Source organism: Polistes fuscatus, unplaced genomic scaffold, assembly GCF_010416935.1.
Source record: "Polistes fuscatus isolate 324 unplaced genomic scaffold, CU_Pfus_HIC Scaffold4, whole genome shotgun sequence".
NCBI classification, from domain to species: Eukaryota; Metazoa; Arthropoda; class Insecta; order Hymenoptera; family Vespidae; genus Polistes; species Polistes fuscatus.
The window spans coordinates 13,182,129-13,202,853 of NW_025113118.1; the positions used below are offsets into that span (position 1 = coordinate 13,182,129).

Sequence of the window (20,725 nt, forward strand, 5' to 3'; positions counted from 1 at the left end):
TATAATAAGAGTAAAAATAAGAGTTACACTCACCTAGACAATATCTTGGATACACAGCCGTGAGATACCCTGAGTTGTCTCGAAATGTCGCACGGTCTGACACCACTGTGCGCGAGTTCGACGATCCTTTGCCTCACCACGTCCGGTAAGGGCCTCCCATTCACAAAGACACCACCAAGCTGGTTAACTCCACCGTGGCCTGGAAAAATGGAAATCGATGGAACATTAGTCGAGTCGAACGATCCTACCTACTCGAGCTTTAAGAATGTACTTTAGAATGGTCTAACGACGCTAAGAAGGAATGAAAGAAAGGAAGAAAGAAGGAAGGAAGGAAGGAAGGAAAGAAAAAGAAACAGAAAGAAAGAAAGAAAGATATCATTCGGGGTCAACCTTCCGTGCACTCTCGCGAGACTTTCGAGCTTTCGATTTAAAGCTTGCGACGTTCCACGAACTTCCTACAAGGATACGTATTGGACTTTGATCCTGTGGGGGGAAAAAAAGTATGAGAAGTGGCCTCTTCTTTTCTTTACCATTTCATTTAAATGGAATTTTTTTTTAACCAAGTTCTATGCACAAATAAGCCTGTCCCAATATTTAGACAAATTTTTAAGATATATTTGTCGTTAGAATTGCTTTACGATTTGAAAAATATTCCCGCGAATCGAATAAAATGAATCGCTTTGTGTAAAATCGATCGAACGAAGCGCGCGTACGTTTGTATTTTTTTGAGAAAAGTTTTGTTATACTGTATGTTTTCTAAATGGTAACCGAGTTATGGTTAACTCGACGTAGCAATGTCGTTGTTGAGAAAGCAGGTGAAAGTTGTATCGCTTTTGCGAGAGAGGAGTGGAAGTTATTGAACGTGACCGATCGTCCCCTTTTTCGGAAAATTGCGCTTTTCTCTTGAACGTGCCTGCTAAGAAAAATAAAGAAAAGGGAGAGTACAGGAAAAAAGGGAGGAAAGAAAGAGAAAGAATAGAATATGATTTTTTTGTCGAGAATTTCATAATACTGGAAAGTATCGTTGGAAAGGGATTATTGTAAATCGGTGAGATTTTCGAAAGATCTTTGCTATAATTTCTCATGGTTCTTATGGGAATTCTAGAACTACGTAGGCGGGTTCTCGAGGTTTATTTTCGATTTATCTTACGGATCTTTGGCACGAGTTTTGCTCAGGAGAATCGAACGAATAAAGCGATAACTTTTGGAGAAGAACCCAAACACCACCGCGCCATTTAATAACGTTCATTATTTCGCAGACGCGAGGTCTTAATTCACGTATGGTGTTTAATAACGCAAATGGAGGAGGGTTCTGTCTAGTGACATATGCCCTCGTGTTCGCGCCGTTGCGTCGATGATTCGATGATCATCTCGTAGTAACGCGTCGAGTGTTCCTTCTGACTTCATCCAACTCCGATCGTCCCTTATACAACGCATTACATTAAATTATCTCTTTATTCGCGTCTGGAAAAGCTCTCCCTCTCTTTCCCGTCTCCGCGAAACAAGGGGGGAAGGAACGACGAACGAAACTACGCGATTTATTTTCCGAATTTTGTTAATTCTTCTTTCTTTTTGATCAAAGCAATTACTTTTAATTTGACTGTTACCGATCGCGTTCGTTGCGGTTATCGTGGTCAACGCACGCGCGCACACTAACTCTAACACGTCTTTACACATGCACGCGAGCTGCCTCCCCGATGAAATCTATCGTTGCAATTACCCACGGATAATTGCGTTTGCTAGATTACATTTCGATTTGATTTATCGATGCTTTCGCGCGAACGATCTCTCTCGGTTTTGTAGATTATTTCATTTTTTACAGGTTTTCACTAGTTTTCATTTTTTATCATCATCATGGGATAAAGGAGAATACTTCACGCGAATACTCGAAATAGTATATTATTATTTACGTCGATAGAAATATATTCGGCATTAAATTTTGTTCGTACTTTGTACGGATTTTTCTCTATTTTCTAGTCGTTTATTTTTTGGGACAAAAAGATAAAAACAAATACAAAGTTTGTATCTCTCGCATAGAGAGAAGACAATGAGAGACTCCCCGATATCATTACTAGAAACGATACTCGCTTTCCGGTCGCAAATCAATTCGCTTTCGCGTTTATGGTCGCATCCCCGTGGCGTTGGCCGGTAGTCAGGAGGACATCGTTGGAATCATGGTGGCATTTCGACGGCAAAAGCACCATGACTGGCCTACGCGCGACTCACACACGCGGCGTCACGCCTGCTGACCACAACTATACGAGGGTTCTCTTTGCCAACCTCTCGACCACCCCCGCCGATTTGCCGAGAGAGAGAAGTAACAAACCGAGTCCGCTCGGTTTGCACTCGGTTTGCACTCGGTTTGCACTCGGTTTCCAATGGTATTACCGAAACTTATTACTCGAATAAATCGAACTCTCGATATTTTCGACCAAAATAACGAGCTCGGATTAACGAGATTAGGTTTATACTAATAACAGCGAAAAGATAGATCGATAGAGATAGTGCTGCATCGAAAAGAAAAAACGCTACAACTTAATTACTCTATCTTACTTTCTCTCCGTGCATTAGGTTGCGTCAATAATTAATCTCGATCTGTTTTCAAAAGATTTTCTCTCGATACACATTTTATATTTATATAATTAAATCGATCTTACCTAATATTAAAAACTAGCAAAGAAAGAGAGAGAGAGAGAGAGAGAGGTAGTATCGATATTGCTTATTGGTCAATCGAATACGATTCAGAAAAGTATATAGACCGGATCAAAAGAATCTGGCGTTTCGCGATCGATTCGTTATTTATAAATCGTTATACGTAGAAGAACAATAAGAAGAAATGAAAGATTATTAACGAATCGTGCCTATCGTCGTAGCCGTCGTCGACGATGCGACCAGTCATCGTAGAAAGTTAGCGAGAGTAACAGAAGAAGACGCGATAAACCCAACCCGCTTTCTGTACGCGCGATCCCAATTATAAAGTGTCTCGTTTTAATCGAACGAATCGAACGCAGCGGTATGAGAATGGGATTTCATCCATTACGATTTGCTCGATCGTATATTGGGAATACATCCGTCGGTTTAAATACGCGAATAAAATCGAGTGTGCGGTGAAACGTATCCGGCAAAATACGGATCGTCCGTTCGTTCGAAAATAACGAAGGTGGATCTCACCAACGAGGACTTTTACCTTCCTCTTCCCTCCCCCTCCCCCTATCGATTCTGCCATATTCTTTTTTTATATTCCTTCCTCTTTCCATCGACGATATAAATTCGATACGAACGTTCGTTCATTTATTTATGTATCGTATCGATGCATATGTATTCTATGATCAAAAAATCCCTTTCTCTCTCTCTCTTTCCTTCTTTCTCTTCCTTTCTCCGTCACTTTTTGCTCTCGCGCTTTTTTCACGTTCGATAATTTTTCTCGATCGGACTCCCTTCTAATCGATCACGATTCGTGACGCGCCGATATAAGAAGCTTCCACGGAGAGAAATAAGGTGACCTGGCTGTGCGCCGAGCTGTGCACCGAGCAGCTACCGCGGACTACTTTTCGATCTCTTGTCTCGAGTCTCCATTGTGTTTCCGTTAAGAACGCGCGTCCGAGGACATCAAAGAGATCATCGTTTATTTTTTCTATTTTTATCAGTGGGACTTAATTTTTATCCTACTACAACAATCGATTTTTGATTTAATTCGATATACGACGAAATAATTTTGAAAATGACACGCGAACTCGGTAGATCAAAACAACATTTTGTTCGTAAGATTCGACATCTCGCCGACGGATCGGAAATTCGATCTGGGAAGCCCGAACTCGAGTCAAAGTTATCGAGAATCGTGCGTTAGATTCGCGTGGAAGCACGATATAGATCCTCGAACGTAGTCACTCGATATTTCTCGTATCGGCATCTCGTGCCTTGCTTTGTTCTTGTATTGTATTACATACTCTCCTCCTCCTCGTTAAATATATATATTACTCGAGTCCCACCTGCATACGATAGAAAAAAAAAACACGGAGAGAAAAATTCGTACGCGATTATACTTCGTTGCGCTATATCCGCCATGTTTCTTCTCGTCTATAGTTTTTTCTACGCGTTTGTTTGTATTTTTCCAGGGAATCGCTGTTGAAACGAGTACGTCATACATCGAAATAAGATTCGAGCAAATATGTTGTACTTTTAATATCATTTAAAATGAATTCTCGTTGTATTTTAATACGACGCTCATTAAGTACATCGAATATGATTCAAAGTTTTCTAAAGAAATGATGACACGTATTTATAAGAATTTATGAAAATGGCGAATGAATTGGTAAGGTAATTTGCGACAAGCGGCGGATTCATTTATACAACTAATTAAGTTTATTTTTCTCGCCATCGGAAAAGGATTACTCTGGTTTGCGCGTCGCGAAACGATTTAACGACGAGCTACCGAATACGATTTGCGCGAATGAGAGCCCGTTCTCCTGCTCGTATTTTATAATTATTATCGTTTCATTAGCGTCATCGCGGATCCACACCAGACGCCTATATAAACGATCCTTTTCCTATATGTGTCGTCGTTTGTGCAAAACGATTATTAAAAGGATACTCGAATTTTTCTTCATTACTACCTACACCTTAACCTTGATTACTAATTAAACACCTACGTGAAAATCTTTTCGATCGACGTAGCAACGATTTATCTCGTTTGTATGCACGAAAAAAACCGATTACGTTTTTATCGAGTAACTTTTTTCCTTTATTTAGATTTATCTTAAATAATTTATCTCAAATTGAATAATTCTTCCGAGAGAGAGAACACAATTTGATTTTTATTGAAAAACGATAAAAACTTGAGAATACGAAACGTTTACGTTCCTCGGGGAGGGTGGAAGGGAACGATGAAGAGATAGAACAGCATGGAACTCATCTTTGAAATGATGATGATCTTGTACGTAGATGAGAGAACGCATCAACTGTGGTTAGAGTTTTTTCACGAGTTTCGAACGTGATTCGGGATCACGAAACGAAGGCCGTACACGATTGATACGTATTTCTGTCCGTTTTCTTACGAACGAAAGTTCGTAACGATCGTTTTGGTCTTTGGTCGGTGAAATTTTTTTCGCCTCCTCGATCGTTCTACTTTGTTTCCTATTCGTTGCTTATAATCGATTCGATCGAGAGAAATCAATTTTCTTCCATAGTTTTTCCTCTTTGTTTTCTTATCGATTATACAAATAAATTCTATCCGATGCAAGATTTCTAAGCGTTCGCAAATTTGCTAGTTTTTCAAATTAAATATTAAGATAAATAAAAGGAAAAAAACAGGGTAGAAGGATAGGAGGGACCTCTCGCCGGTTGGTCAGAGATCATCGGATCTAAGAATTCTCACGGATGGCTTACAAGTATAATATTCCATCATGTTCTGGTTGTAACGATAGGCAGCGGTGCTGAGGTCCATCGCAGCACTTGTGAGGGCCGACGGCCGTCGGGGTATGAGAATCCAGCAGCTGGCTCCTCTTTCTCTCTATCTTTTTCTGATGCATTCACCGCGAGGGTGTAGAAGAAGGAAGAAGAGCGTATACATATATATATACTGTACATAGGAAAGATCCGAAAAGGTGAGAAAGAGAAGACTTCCTATTGACTTTCGATAAAGACCTCTTTACACGCTACTTCAAAGCTACTTTCGTCCCTTTTTAACGACTGTTAGTTCTCTCTCTATGGCGATGGTCTACAATGGCTATCATCAAGAAGGGCTTTGTGCGAATAAACGACGGGTGGCTTTGCCCGGCACCCGGCCGGCCGTCGCTTCATCTCCGCCAACTTCTTCTTCTTCTTCTTCTTCTTTTTCCTTTTCCTTTCTCACACTTTTGGGAAAAAAATAGTCGATTCTCCTGGTCGCGTCACAACACTCAACTTAGAAGACACACCACTCAACTCACACTCGCGGCCACTGTCCGCGAATAATCCAACTTCGTGTCGTTTGGATTTTCCATTGGACGAAGATCGAGTCGAGGAGGAAACATCCTCGTTGAATCCTCTTAGCAATCGTCTAATATCGAGTTCACTGCATCCATATCGTTCATCGTCATCAGGGATAATTCATCACCGACGCCCGTATCGCTGATTTTTCGTATCGCCTTTCCATTTTGGACACTTACTTTTCGCGCGATCGAACGAAAGTCGATTTGAATAGAAAAGGAAGGGGAAGGTAATGCAGAATAAATTCGCGGTTGGAATCGCGAAAACACTGGATTAACAACTCTCGCCGTTCGGAGACGCGGAAACACGGAAAGGTGGCTTCTGCCTGTCGTCGGCGTACACACGTGATTTCGGCCAGCTTTTCCTCCCCCCACGGACGCAGGGAGCTTTCATCCCCACGCGGCCGACGACTCCGCCCTTTGCATCCCTCGAGCAGCATCCACTCGGGACAGGGAGACGTCCGATTGGTCCACGCCGGGATCACGTGTCCTCGCGAGGTGGGATCAAAGTTAACGCGCGACGCAGGGTTTCTACGGAAACGCGAGCGGCGTCGCGCGGGATAACGTCGTTATTGGCATCCACGGAGAGGGAGGGAGAGAGAGGGAAGGAGAGGGAGAGAGACGACACAGAGATCTATACGCGTGTAGGTATATACCTACGGGTGTCTCTTTTCGAAGGGGTGGTCGACGAGGCAAAGGTTGCGAAATAAACGTTCGCCGGCTGGTCTACCGCCAACAGTCCCACGCGAAATCACGCGGCGCACACCCTCGCTCTCTGAGCACTGCTTATTCATGAGCTTCTTCTTAACCCGAGGAGACCTTCTTCTTCTTCTTCTTCTTCTTGCGTTTCCCCTTACCCGAGGATTCTCTATCGATCTCACCTACGTATTTTGATCTTTCGCATTTTTCGATCGATTAAACTTGAAATAATTGAACGATGCGTCATGGCATGTTCATAATTATTTTTTGGCACTGTCTGTTTCACTCGAGATACATTTCTTCCACGTTTTAAATCTTGCCAAGGATAGTTTCTCTTGCCAAAAAATGAATAAAATATAGTCTAATTCTGTAGGTATACGTCTCCCCGTGAGAGTTACTGGTTTGTTGGTAAGGAGTTAAACTTGATCTATAGCGGTGGCTTTTTAAAAGCGTAATCGATGAGTCGACGATGACCCGTTCCGCGAGTCACTGTCCGTCCTCGTTATATTCCCAAGAGTGTTGTCCTTGAAAGTGACGTTTGCCAGATCGTATTGTAATCCTTCTTTTCGTTTCTACCTTTATTCTTTAATTCGTTGATAAGTAAGTATCTTTCGCATAAGTAAGTGTACGAGATCTTGAAAGCTCGGAAACTACGATGTGTTCCTCCAACGTAGACCGAACGTAGTTGGACGCGCATCGAGTCCTGGCACGGTTAATTACGAGACTGATTACGTCTCGACGTAAATCCCATGGACGGTGTCCGTACTAGGTGGAGAGGGATGGAAAAGGTGGACGAGGGAGTAAAGGGCCGGTTAGACACAGATACTGTACCCTGCTAGGTGGGGAGGAGTCATGGAAAAGTGGGGACGACGTATATACTGGTTTGCAATCTGTGCGTAGCACGAGCCTTGCCTTCTCCTTGAGAACTTCTTACCGATTGATATTTGCATACGTTCGAACTATCTATGTAATTCGAGATGTTTTTGCAATGTTTTTCGTTCCATTCTTTCTTTTATCTCTTTTCAAATTCTTCCTAGTTCGTTTCATCGTCCCTGGGATAAGCTTGCAAAGCGTTGGAAACGAGAAATCTTTTTGTCCGAACTAATTAATTGGGTAAGAAAACGGACTACCCTTGATCATCGAAATTCTTTCGACACGAGAGAAATAAATAGGAGTATCGAGAAGGAGAGGTGGTTAGTACACCTTTCTAAATGTTGCTCTGGGAAGAAGAAGAAGGTCTGGTCTGCGTTGGCTCGGATCGGCAGGATCGCCCGGAAGGTGCGGTCAGCCATCGGCGGCGTTGGTGGGACCGTCGGTGGGCCGCGAATCTCACAAGGGTCCGGTTTACATTCGTCGAGTGCGTTCCTTCTCGCGGCAACTGTATTCTTTCTTTCTGTCTGTCTTTCCCTTGCCTTCCACGGCATCTCCTTCCTCCTCGCAGCACCCCTTTTCCTCGTCTCGACACGACACAATCCTGTCATTAGATACGGGAGATCACGAGAAAGAACGAGTATAAACGCGTGTAGCCCATGTAAGCGTAGAACTCTTGTATTCACCAATGTGCGTCTCTTGTCAAACGAACGGATTCATTACGCAACGAAAGTCTTAGCGACACCGACACTGCTTGCTGAATACGAGCGGGGGAGAGATGAATGAGACTTCCTTCGTATTTATTCTTAGCCAACTTTGCATTACTCGGTATCCCGTTCGCGTCGATTAATAATTACCAATTGTTACAAATTAATCATATATTTTTTGGAAGTTGGCAGTTGCGAAAAGATTAATTCGTCAACGAGGAGGATTTGTGGGCTAGGTGGTTTCTCCGAGAGAACGGAGAAGAAGAGAGCATTATATTTCCATATTATATACTCTGACAGCTCGCTTACGACTCGAATGATACATAACACCGGAGGAAATATTATAAATATTCCGGTTCACCTGTTTCCGTGTAAACCTATGAGAGACTTATTCCAGTGACTTTTCTCACGAACGTAATCTCTGGAGGATCACTCGAGATTACCAGGATTGGCATATCATTTGAGCGAACGAACGACCGGCTCTGCTCGTGTTGACGTGCAATATGTCGCAACACGATTGCGTTGCTATTCGGCAACAAGACGCATTTGCGGCCGAATGGGGACGCACTTCTCTCCGAAGGAGAGAACCAGAGAGAGAGAGAGAGATAGAGGATCAGAGAGTGCCTCGTTACTAGAGCACTATCAGAGGGTGAAGGAACGTTGGTTGGTGGTTGAACAGATGCAGATGAGGTCGCTACTCTAGGTGCATCGATCATTGGGGTAATGTAGCTGCATCGTACTCTCTTGACTACCCCTAATCAGTAGCTAGACTCCCTCTCCTATCCTTCCTAATCCGTTGCCTAGCCACCACATTAATCTCATTTGTCATAGAGTCGAAGATCGAGGACCAAGAAATTCCCTAGTTGTCTTCAAACTTCTATTTAAGAGATAGAGCTTCTTCCTCCCCCTCTCGAATTTCATTTTGGATCCCACGATATTTAACAGATTATCTACCAGTTATGATCTTCTTTATTCGTTCTTTCGAGTTTGATAATCATTTCTCAAAGAGACCTACTTTTATCGGTAGCTCGAGTAATAGCGAATGTGTAGGTAAAGAAGAAGAAGAAGAAGAAGAAAGCGGAGGAAAGAAAGAAGAAGGAGAACGATAAGTTACGAGATTTGATGTAAATAGCGCACTTACTTATTCGCCACCGTCGCACGGCACAAGTTAAAAATACGGAGGCCAAAGTAAGGGGAGAGTGGAAGCAGAGACTTTTTTGCGTAATGAAAGCAATCAATTCAAGTCCCTGTCGCCTCCAACATCTCACTGAGGGTTCCATTTCTCTCTCTTTCTCTCTCCCTCTCGCTAAGGCTAGAAGAAGAAGAAAGAGAGGGTGGTGGGCACTCACCCTCGTCTCCGCAAGGCGCAACCCTCTTTCTCACCACTCCAACGGTGGCCACGACCACTTTTGTAGTCATCATAAAATGCCTTGCTTTCAAGTTCCGACGATTGCTACTCTTTCTTTTTTTTTACTCGCTTCCATCCACAATGAAGGTAACGGTGGTAGGAAATAACGAAATGGAGAGAGAGAGAAGGAGGGGTTGTTGCCGAAGAACGAAAAGAGAAAAGGGAGAAACCTCCTTCCACTACTCCGGGATGCTCGAGGATGCTGGAAGGAAAGAAGAAGAAGAAGGAGCAGGAACAGGTTACTTCGCGGAGTTCTTCTAGTAAGAAGGCAAATAATCCTCGGATCGAGCCGTGAACGCGAGAGGGAGGAGTACTTCGAGGGCGGTGAGTCGAACGATCCCTTTAAAACAGCACTAAAGTATCGTTAATCTTGAGAAAAGGAGCTCTTACTTTCGACGAGACAAACTGGTTAGACGCATCTACTTGATGCAAAAACAAATTCTCCTTTGCCAGAGCCACGATATAACTTCTGTCTTTTATTTCGTTTATCTTTCTTTTCTCTCGAGAATAATAAGAAGAAGTTTTGTTGTTAACTGCAATCCTACTCGAACGATAACTCTCTTTCTTTCTTTCTTTCTATCTCCTTTTTTATATACAAATTTTGTGAAAAATATTTCTTTTTTATGTATTTGAATATTTTTATTCGTTATATCGTCGTGTATGAAATGTTAAAATAAACGATCCACAATGACGTTAATACGACACACGTTTAATTGCGATAACGAGAATGAAAATGTCTCATTGATGAAATTAGTTATCCCATTTTGGAGATAGTGACACTGTTCGTACTCCATGTTGGATAATACGAAAGGGATTCCAGGATATAGTAGGAAGTTCGAAACGCCGCACCTTCCCGCGGGAAATGCTAAATGTCAAACACAGAGGCCTCCGGTATTCTCGTGGGATCGAAAGGCCACAGCATCGTAATATGATTACGTTCTGTCCGTCGCTCTCTTCCCCTTGTTTAATCCACGATTACTATATCTCGCATAGGGTCGAGTACTCTTTGTCCGATGTATTCGCATAGGTATATCACTTTGCTTTTCGACTATGACCATTCAATTTTCATACGAAATCAATAATAATCCTATGATTCGACGTTTAATTAGATCACTCGTTAACGATCAAATGAAATTCTTTTTAAAAACAATTTTATCGTAATATAAAATTAGAAAAAACATGATAGTATGCGTGCGCGAATTCTACAGGCAGCCATTGACATCGTAAATATGCAAACGTATTTTAAAAAAAATCGAACACTCGATATCGGAAAGACACGTATCTTCTTTCTAGTATTCTATCCGTTCTCTATCTCTCTCTCTCTAGCAGAAGGGACACATGTTCTTCGCTCGGCGAATCGTCTCGCGTCCTTGAACTTTCTCAATATTTATATTTAAACTTTCTCAAGGGTATCGTGTTTTGTTTCGAATTCCTAGGAGAACTAGCACGGCTCATTTATCTCTCTCGTTACGCGTCGAGTTGAGGTACCTACTGATCGTATAGCAGCTTCTTATCCTGTGCGAGAGTATCGATATTTTATTTGAAAAATGAATTTGTCGTTAAAAAATATATTAGGTTCTTTTCGTCGAGAGAGATTTGGTTGCATATTTTCGTCGGGTTGAATACGCTTTAGGATCGTTCCTCGTATTAGGTATGAATAGCAGAAGGGTAATGGACAAGGAAGGGTTATGCCACGTACCTATATAAGGGGATGCACTCGAGTGGTTTGTCGTTTGCGGTGGGTGGAAAGCTCGCGTAAGTCGGAGCTAAGTGGGTGCGCCGGTAGTTTCGGTAAGGCGCACGTGCTGCCGCGTGTCGCCCTGTCAGCCCTTTTCTGACATATATTTCTCCATGTATATGTAGAAGAGTGTATAGGTGTGATTGCGAGTTGTTCCATATACAACGTTCCTATACGAATACCCACGTACCATTGACTTACGATTTATATGGAAATTATTTAGCTACGTCCTTTAAATATATCCCATTCTCTATTTCTCCCTTCTTTATTTTTTTTTTATCTTCTTTTTTTTCTCTCTTTCTCTCTCTCTCTTTCACCCCATCAACCAACACAACTTTTTATCGAGAGGCCACTTCGTTTCAATAAAAGCACTTTAAAAGCTATCGATTGTTTGGGAATCGGAAGTTATACTCCCAAAGTAGTAGATCACTCTCGATGAAAGCATCCACAGATCGTTTTAGAGTTATTTCTCTCTTTTTATTATTATTGTTGTTAATATTTAAAAAGAAACGACGTTTGTATCATCTCTTTCTACATACGCGCATCCTCCGAGAAATTCTCTCGAGGACTCCCTCTGGAGAGTCTCTCTTTTCATTCCCTTAAAGATACTTTTTCTTGGAACACGGTTTGAATAAAAAGACCATCGATCATCCGTGATCGAAAAGTTTTCATAGCGATCCACCAACGTTCCAATCGGGAGGACCATTAATTTCACGTGCGCGAAGTCGATTTTAAAGTGGTACACGCATCCGCGCCATCTTATTTTCAGCTGGGATGCACCGATAAATTTGTTCCTATGATTACTAATTTATCCTCCTCTAAGTTTTACGAAATTAACTCCTCTGCACCACGAGAGTCGTGACAATAGGAAGATTATTTTCAAAGTTACTCATCCGAATAATTTCGCATTCATTATTAATTAATAAATACAATGTAAATAGGTCGAGGAAAGGGAAGATAATAGTCTGGAAATTGTTGGAAGAATTCGCGCGAATTCGAGGCTGCCGTTGAAGAAGGAGAATAAGGATAAGAAGATCCCGAAAGGAAATCTCTCTTCCTCCCCAGTCGTATGTCTGAGGTGATGATGTGGTCGTGAATAAGGGGTGGGTGGAGCGCCTCGAGGGGGTTTAACCTAGGGGTTGGTGCATATTTCACGCTCGGTGGTCCCATCTCGCGGAGACAATCTGAACCAGTGCGGATACATCATCGCGTGACGCCACGTAATAACCTCTAGGCCACCGCGAGAGAGAGAACGCCTTTCAAAACCCTCTTATTTATTCATCTCACCTCGTACACCTCTCCCTCTTGCTCTGCCTTTTCACCCTTCTCCTACCACCCTCTTCCTATCTTCCTCGAGCTTTATCGAGATAATTCCCCTACTTTTTTCCTTTGATTTTTCCTTAGATTGATCGATGGGGATTTTACGATTTTCCGAATTTTAATTAAAAATAATAATCGTTAGGCCCCCCGATGACGAGGGTATAACATTTGATAGAATCGTAAAATAAGTTGTCACATATGTGGACGTCTTCGATGGAGAAAGGCGAGGGGCGTAAAAAATTCGAAGAAAATTCTTGAAATAGAAGTCGAGTCCATCATCGAAAACACTTTTTCTTTCTTCGAGATTAACGTTGAGATAGGAAACCAGATGTTTGGTTGGACGGGAGTAAGTGCATCGACGAAGGATCGGTGACGAAGACGAAGAAGGCCTCTCTCTCTCTCTCTACCACGTTTTCTCTTTCTTTCTCTTATTCTCGTGTTTTGCACCCTTTTCGCGTGTAATAATAATCCGAGTCAACGTGATAAAAGGAAAACGAACGACGAGTAGGATGGGTATCTATGAACGACGCTACACGTACTTGAACTTTTCTTGGCCGTGTGGGCGCGCGCGCGCGAGCGCGTGCCAGAAAGGCTATTTGTCGGATGACAAACGAGCGGCGGGCTACGTGGGTGGCTTCGACGAGAAGCGCCGTGCAACGCTCCGTGCACCGCTCCGTGTCGCAAACTACTCCTCCGGATTCTCCGGATGCGTAAACTTTATCTAGGAAGTCTTTTTCTTACACCCGCACACATTATACGTGTGCAAGATCTACCAAAAAGGAAATTCAATCAAAATTAATAATAACTGTCCAACTATAATTAGTTTACAAATATTATAACATACTAAATATAGTATTTTTTTTTCATTCCGCAGTAATTTAATGTCGAAAATAAATATTTAACGTTGCGATCAATCGATTAGGATCGATAGCAATAGTTCGATATTTAATCTACCAGAACGAAGGAAGATTTAACGGCAGAAGAGATTTGATACTTTGTATGTGGAAAGTTTGTAAAAGAAAGCACTCGAAGAAGAACGAGTTAACGCGGTCTTCCATTCATGCAAGTTGATTGTAGCTCGCATAGGATACGTCGCTGGCAGTTAGAGTAGAAGCTGCTGCTGCTGTTGCTGTTGCTGTCGCTGTTGCCACAAATCCAAGCCTCCTCGTATCGTCGTTGCGGCTAGTAGACCCGGTAGATCAGTACAAGTATCATAGCTCAGGAGTGAAACACCGAATACATGCGTGCGATGGAGAGAGAATTGGTAGCTACTGCATTTCGGTACTGCACACACGCTTGCGCGAGAGCCTGTGTGTGAGAATGAGGGACAGAGAGAGAACTCACGTGCGATCGTCGTCGTGCGGTGGTCGGGAGGCACATAATGTCTAATGGGGGTGATTGTGCTCGCGCTCCGTGACGGATCAATCTGCCACCCTCCTCGATCCCCTTCCTCTACTACTACGACTGAGAGGGTGCAGAATTCTAGAGAGAGAGAGAGAAAGAGAGAGAGAGAGATGTGTTCCAGCCGAAAGCCAAGCACGGACTCGAGTAACGGGCCTATTCGTCATATCCATCGAGTTGCCTGGGATTAGACGTTGGCTGAGTTATTAATCGACTCGTGTCTGTTTCTCTATCATTGCTACCGTTCTCCCTCTTCCGAGTTTTAATCGGGAAAAACTAGACGTCTTCATTTCTAATCATTAACAATTTGTTTAGATAGATGTGTTAGAACAAAGTGTTATTATTAGAGTATGCGATCATTTAATTGTGCATAAATCTATCTAGATTACACGTAATGCAATTAGTAGAATAAGAACGTTCGGTAGAGAACACAATAGGCATCGATCGGTACTCAATCTTTTATGATTAACTTCCTTTTTCTATCGAACTGTAAACAAGACTCGTGTAGCTCCTTCTCGATCCGTCAATGGGCGCAGCTTGTTTTAATTGGCATTATTAATGGCGCCGATATCCGGGACGACGGCACGATCCATCCTTGGCCGATTTTTTTAGCCCCGTTTGTTTTCCTTTATTTTGTAGCGCAATAAAGGAGAAGAGGCCGTTATTAATTATTATCGCCCTACCGATCGCCTTTGCCGTGCGCTAGCTAGCTAGCCAGTGCGCCCTTTTTAAATGGAAAAAAGAAGCAGCAACTTTGTTGAGAGGAAGAGGGACAGGATTGCGATCTTACCAACGGAGGCTGGTCTCGTGGTTGGCGACTAGCAGCGAGAGGTACGATCAAGAATTTTGCTTCGCCTTCTAGGGTCACAGATGGCGACAGCGACTCCTCCGTTTCCGCCATGCTACCAATCGTTCGTCAAACTCTTTTACAAATTGCAACTTTGTTTGTTTCGAAATTCAAGTTGAACCTCTCGATTAACGACCATTCGATTATTCTCTTTTCGATCCGATCGAGATTAGATTTAGCAAGGAAAGCGTTCGTGATTTAAAGCGTGAAAATCATCGGGTACGATGATTCATGAACGAGATAAACGTTTCATCAAATTGCTAATATGACGTTTATTGGATTTAAGCAAACTTCTCGTCGTTTTTTCTTGACTTTTTGTAGATGAAATTGGTCGATTTGCCGTCACGACTATCGCGTTTTTAATTTTCTTCATTTTCGTTCGTGTAATTCATGGATCATTCGCAATATTGGAGAAGGATATACCGAGAATAGTAGAGGGGTACAGGAACGAATCGAATAACGCGTCGATTCGTGACTCGCATACCGACATGGGAAACACATTATCGATAATCGCGATCTTAATAGCTGCCGATATTCCAGATCACTACTGCCAATCGGCAAAATCAAAGCTGCAGTTCGCCTTGCTACGTGTTATATACGTTACTCAGCTTTTAGAGAAGCATATCGGGAATGAAAGAAAAAAGAAAAAAAAAAGGAAAAGAAAAAACAAACATTATTTTACGCTCTCCTCGCCTAAAATGTCATGGCGTACATACGTAATTACCACGTTTCCTTTTTCAATCGGTCTTATAATGCAAACGATTGAAAGCGAATTTGACGTTTCGATGGAATATTTTTTCGTATCGCTTATTTTTATTCTTTATGCCGGATTTAACAAAAAAGTAAAAGTAAAGGTAAATGAAAAACTTATATACGTATATTAGCTAACGACAAGCGCGGGGAGGTGTTCCAAAATGTAAAAGGTGTATTCGTTTCAAAAGTCAGAGGTAGAAACGATGAAGAGTATAAGAGGGAATTCATCGTTTAGAAGAGTAAAGGAGCAAAGCAGGAGGAGTCGTCAGGTGATCCATCTTCGGACGATTACTCAGAATCCTTCATCTTGAACGTTGAATGGACAAGAGCGATTGGAAAGCGTCCACTCGATCGTGAATAGTCCTTGCGAGTGACTACAACGACGACGACGACGACGACGACGACGACGACGACACGGCGTAGAACGATCTACCTGCATATCTCTGTCTCTGTCTTCCTTATGTTCTCGTATTGCGAATCTCGAGCGATACGCGTCGACGGACGGCAAACGCGGACTGTCCGTAGTTTTGCGGTCGTGTCGAGCAATAATTGACCGCCGGTCGTACTCGTCCCGAGCGCGTATATTATAAATGCGTGCTGTGTGTCGGCTACCAAGCAGCTGTCTCTCTCTCTCTCTCTTTTTCTCTTTATTTCACTCGCTCACTCGCTCACGCGAAAGAGAGCGGCGAATCGGGTAGTTAAGAAGTGGCTGGAGCTTCGACGTGACGTGTTATGGCTTTAACCGCAACAACGCGCCTCCAACCGCAGGAACCCTTTACTTTGCTCTTTACTCGCCGAGAGGGCCGAGCTCTCCTCTTCGCCACCGAGTCCCTCTCTCTCTCTCTCTCTCTCTCTTCCATAATTACTCTACGATGATACCAATGCTATATCGATCATCATCTACTGGCTACCTTCTTTCCTTTCTTCCCTCCTTGTGGTTCCTTTCGTTATTCGATTCCTTCTCCATCGAGTCCATAATCCTTATTAGAAGATCGTAATTATAGCTTCGTGTTATGTATCCAATAGCAATGCTTTATTATTGTGTTCGATTAAATGAGAGGGAAGTTAGTGGGATAAAGAACGATTGCACTCTCGTGTCCACAACGTGAAATATATATAATACGATGATCCAATTCACGATCATCCTTATTTATTTCAATCGAATTGACATTAGGAATATGTTGAACTTTTCGAGAGAAAAATAGGTGCGGATTTATTTTCGAGGTTCGTTTCGTAGCACTCATCGTAGGATGAGTCAGTCACGGTAGCGAGTATTGTTCAGCCGGACGAGGAGATACGACACAAATCATTTCCTGCCGTATCCCCGTGTATCCGCCTTTACGTTTTACGCCGATCCATGCTTCTGTGTGTACATATGCGAATTATATATCTTTGTTTCTTTTTATCTACGAGCGTGGTGCATGCATGTGTGTTGCGTATTCGCGCGTCACACGCTCGAGCGCGCGCACGCTCGACTCTTTTGGCTCGTGCACGCGACTCTTCTATCTCTCTTTCTCTCTCTTTCGAGTATATTTACATGCACCCATACAAATGAATATACGCAAACACGTAACGCGTATCTCTATCTCTCCGTGTAAACGTTGGAATATTTCGCGGATGGTGTGAGACTTTTTGGAGCGTTTCGAGAGACACGTCGCGCCTCCGATAGACGCGTATTTCTCCTTTACGAGCAGCACCGCTTGTCGAGATTTATCGAACGACACGCGTGACTCGTACCGGTTCTCCGCTCTCTTCGAGGGAAAGAGAGAGAGAGAGAGAGAGAGAAATTATACTATCTTTTTTTTTCCTTTTCGTTCTTTTATTTAAAATTACTTCGCAACACACATCGACGAGAACTTTCATGTACGATTTATTTTACAGCAGAACTGCCGTATTTGTCAATTTGACACCCGTTAACAACACCTGTCGGTTAATATTACTCTAATAATTTTTCTTTTTTCTTTGAAATTTAGTTAAAACGAGGAATTTCGAATTGAATAATCGACGATATCGATTTGTCTCGTTAATTTATCGACTGAAATGAAGAAAATTCTCGTTGCGTGTAGAACGTGGAATAATTTCAAATATCGGATGGATCAATTCTCCGTCTCTTTTCGATTAATGAAAGAAAAAAGATAGGGAAAGGGAATATCGAAGAAGAATCGAGGTTTCCTTACGTCCTCACGAAGTGCGGTGAGTCTCGGTAGTCGGCTGGTAGAACCTCGAGGATCGTGTCTACGGTACTTACGTCTTTACCACGAGGCACGACTGTAGTAAGACGATCACGTCGAGGCAATAAAATGACACGATACACCGCGGCAGGAAGATACAAAGGAGCTCGTGAATGCCGACTGACAAATACCGAATGAATAATTATGTCCTTTATATCCTCGTTGAATTTATCCTATTATCCTCTTCGAATTCATTTTCCGATGGACATCGAGAAAGTAAATAATTATACGTGAATTTATTCCAACGATAGATCTTCGATGAAATATCGACTAATATTGCATTTCCTTTTATTTCCTTTTCCTTTTTCGCGATTGTAATTGTAAGTTAAACGTTCGTAGAATCATGGCACGCAAATTTACGATATATTTCATTCGATCCTAGAAAGGGCCGCCGCCGGTTAAAATAAGATCGGTCGTTGGCCATAAAATGACGCGGAAGGTATGATAAAAGAAACGTATCGTAGGAGTAATCCACTGCTGTTATTCGATAAGAAAATATTCCAATAGGAATAAATAAATTGGTCATTCTCGAGTATTCTCGAACTGGAATACTTTTCATCGGGACTTATGAAAATTATTCAATTTGTTTTTTCAAGAAAAAAAATAATAGAAATAGAAACAGTTGCATCAGGGTGTATCGTAATAAAGGAACGATTCGATAGCTCTCAACCGGTTCACGGAGCGATGAATCGTGAACCTGTGTAAAATCTAGATATAAATTCACGAGTAAGGCGGATATCTAAGCGCGTGCTGCGTTAATCCTTAAGAGAAGCAATCGTTCTAAGGTGTTTGAGAAAAAGAACGAATGGATAGAGAGAATCGGTCTCTTTCGTGCATCGTCCTCTCGATTCGATTAATTCGATCATATCGAGGAAGGAGCGATAACGGGTTCCCAAGAAAACGTATGGCTTCCCTTTTCGCGTGATCTCGTGCGCACGGAGAAAGCGCATTAGACACGCTTAATCACGATATACGCGTGTGCACGACGTATATAGTTAAGTGTAGGTATATGTTCTACCTGTCTCGCGAATCGCTCGATTTGTTTCGTGCTCGATAGGAATGCGCGTCTCCTACGCTCGCTGAAACAAAATGAAGAAAGGAAAAAAAAAGAAAAAAAAAAAAGAAAAAAGAATATAGAAGAAGAAAGAAAGAAAGCAGCAGGATACGTTCTCGTTAACATTAATCTCCTCCATCCACGTATATGCTAATAATAATGACGATAATAATATCCTCGAGCCGGTGGAAGAGATTTACCAAAAGAATCCTTCTATCTTTTCGCTCGAGTGCACGATCGGATGTTCATATATATTTAAAAAGAATCAAAAATAGAGGAAAGAAAACCGATGACGTATGTATCTTTAGTAAAGGAAACGATAACACATATAGAGAAATTCTTGACTCGATACGTCCTGACGTCGAGTGAGGAGACATCTTGGAATAGAATCTTTCTCTCTTTCTTTCTTTCTCCTTGTCTCATATATAATAAATAACTCATGGTGTAACGAGCGAATCTCATTGGTATAACTGCTGCTGCTGTTGCTGCTGCTGCTGCTTGTGCTGGTGCTACTTCGGAGAAGCACGTGTCTCATTCCTTCTTTGCTTTTTCTTTATCTCTCGCTCATCGTTGCTGTGTGTACACGTATTATAGTATATAGGTAGGTGTAGTATTAAGGAAGAAAAGGATGAAGGATCTTTCCCCAATAAAGAGATAGGCGCGAAACGAGCGCGTAGATCGGTCACCGGTGGAAAAGTTGTACATATGTAGGCACGCTTGCCGGTATGCGAGTAGGTATATTCTCTATACGCTCGAGTTGGCATAGCGATACGCGACTTTGTAGCCCGGATAACCGCGAATAAATCCTCTAATCTAATTGATAGCGGCACGGTATGCCGCGGACGGTTCACGCGTCCCATACATTTACACGGATATAACCTATAGAGAGTAAACTCGTGGAACTTGGATGGCCCTAGTGTACTTAAGTAGCTCGCGAGCCACTCGCGATAGCGAGTCGAGTCTCTGGCATGAGCACCAACCACCTGGGTCCCCGGCCGTTGCCCGGTCATCCGCTTTAACAACACGAACAACTCGAACAAACGAAGAATTAAATGGAAGAAGAATCAACGATGGGGGAACAAATATTCGATAAAACAAAACAACGAGAACGATTAACTCGCTTCGATTTACGAGGTGTTACGAAGGTATTGACACTACCGGATGTTCGTAAATGCGATCGAGAACGTTTCCATTTGTAATCATATTTTTTTATTCCTATTTTTTCTTTCTTTCTTTCTTTTTGTTTTTTTATTTTTTTCTTTTTTTTTTAAATGGGAATAGAAATGTTAAGTTGGCAGTATTGTTAGATTGGTTAGTTGGGATCTAACAGTATTCTGTGTTTCAGTTGCACAATGGCGTTGGTTAAGAAAAAAGGTACAATGTGCATTGTGGTGAGCGAGAGATCAATGTCAATTGTCGGTGCTCGATGTAACATTAAACACAAATACGGTACGCGAGGTATATCTTGCAGAACGAGTCGTCGTACAATAGATTTGAAGAAATTGAAAGCGTCGAAAAAGAAAAATCAGCGGAACGGCCGAAACTTTTCCATGTTCGATATGTCGCACGACTTCTCTCTGGCAATGCGTATCTGAAATGATCTAGAAAGCGAAAGAGAGAGAGAGAGAGAGAGAGTGAGAGAGAAGAAAAGAGATTTGTAAGGGACAAGAGGATCGGTTTAGATTCGCTTCCGGTAGGAGCGGCCATCTCGATGGGTCGATGCCCCATACT

At 42.3% G+C, this 20,725-nt stretch overlaps 1 protein-coding gene across 1 annotated transcript in view; it reads right to left on the bottom strand.

The window, feature by feature from the left end:
* The window catches only part of LOC122521100 (nuclear hormone receptor FTZ-F1), a 93,049-nt gene that overhangs the window by 25,279 nt on the left and 47,045 nt on the right, over positions 1 to 20,725 (bottom strand). The window contains exon 3 of the mRNA XM_043641541.1: positions 34 to 199. Coding sequence (XP_043497476.1) covers positions 34 to 199 — 166 coding nt within the window. The remainder of the gene's footprint in view (positions 1 to 33; positions 200 to 20,725) is intronic.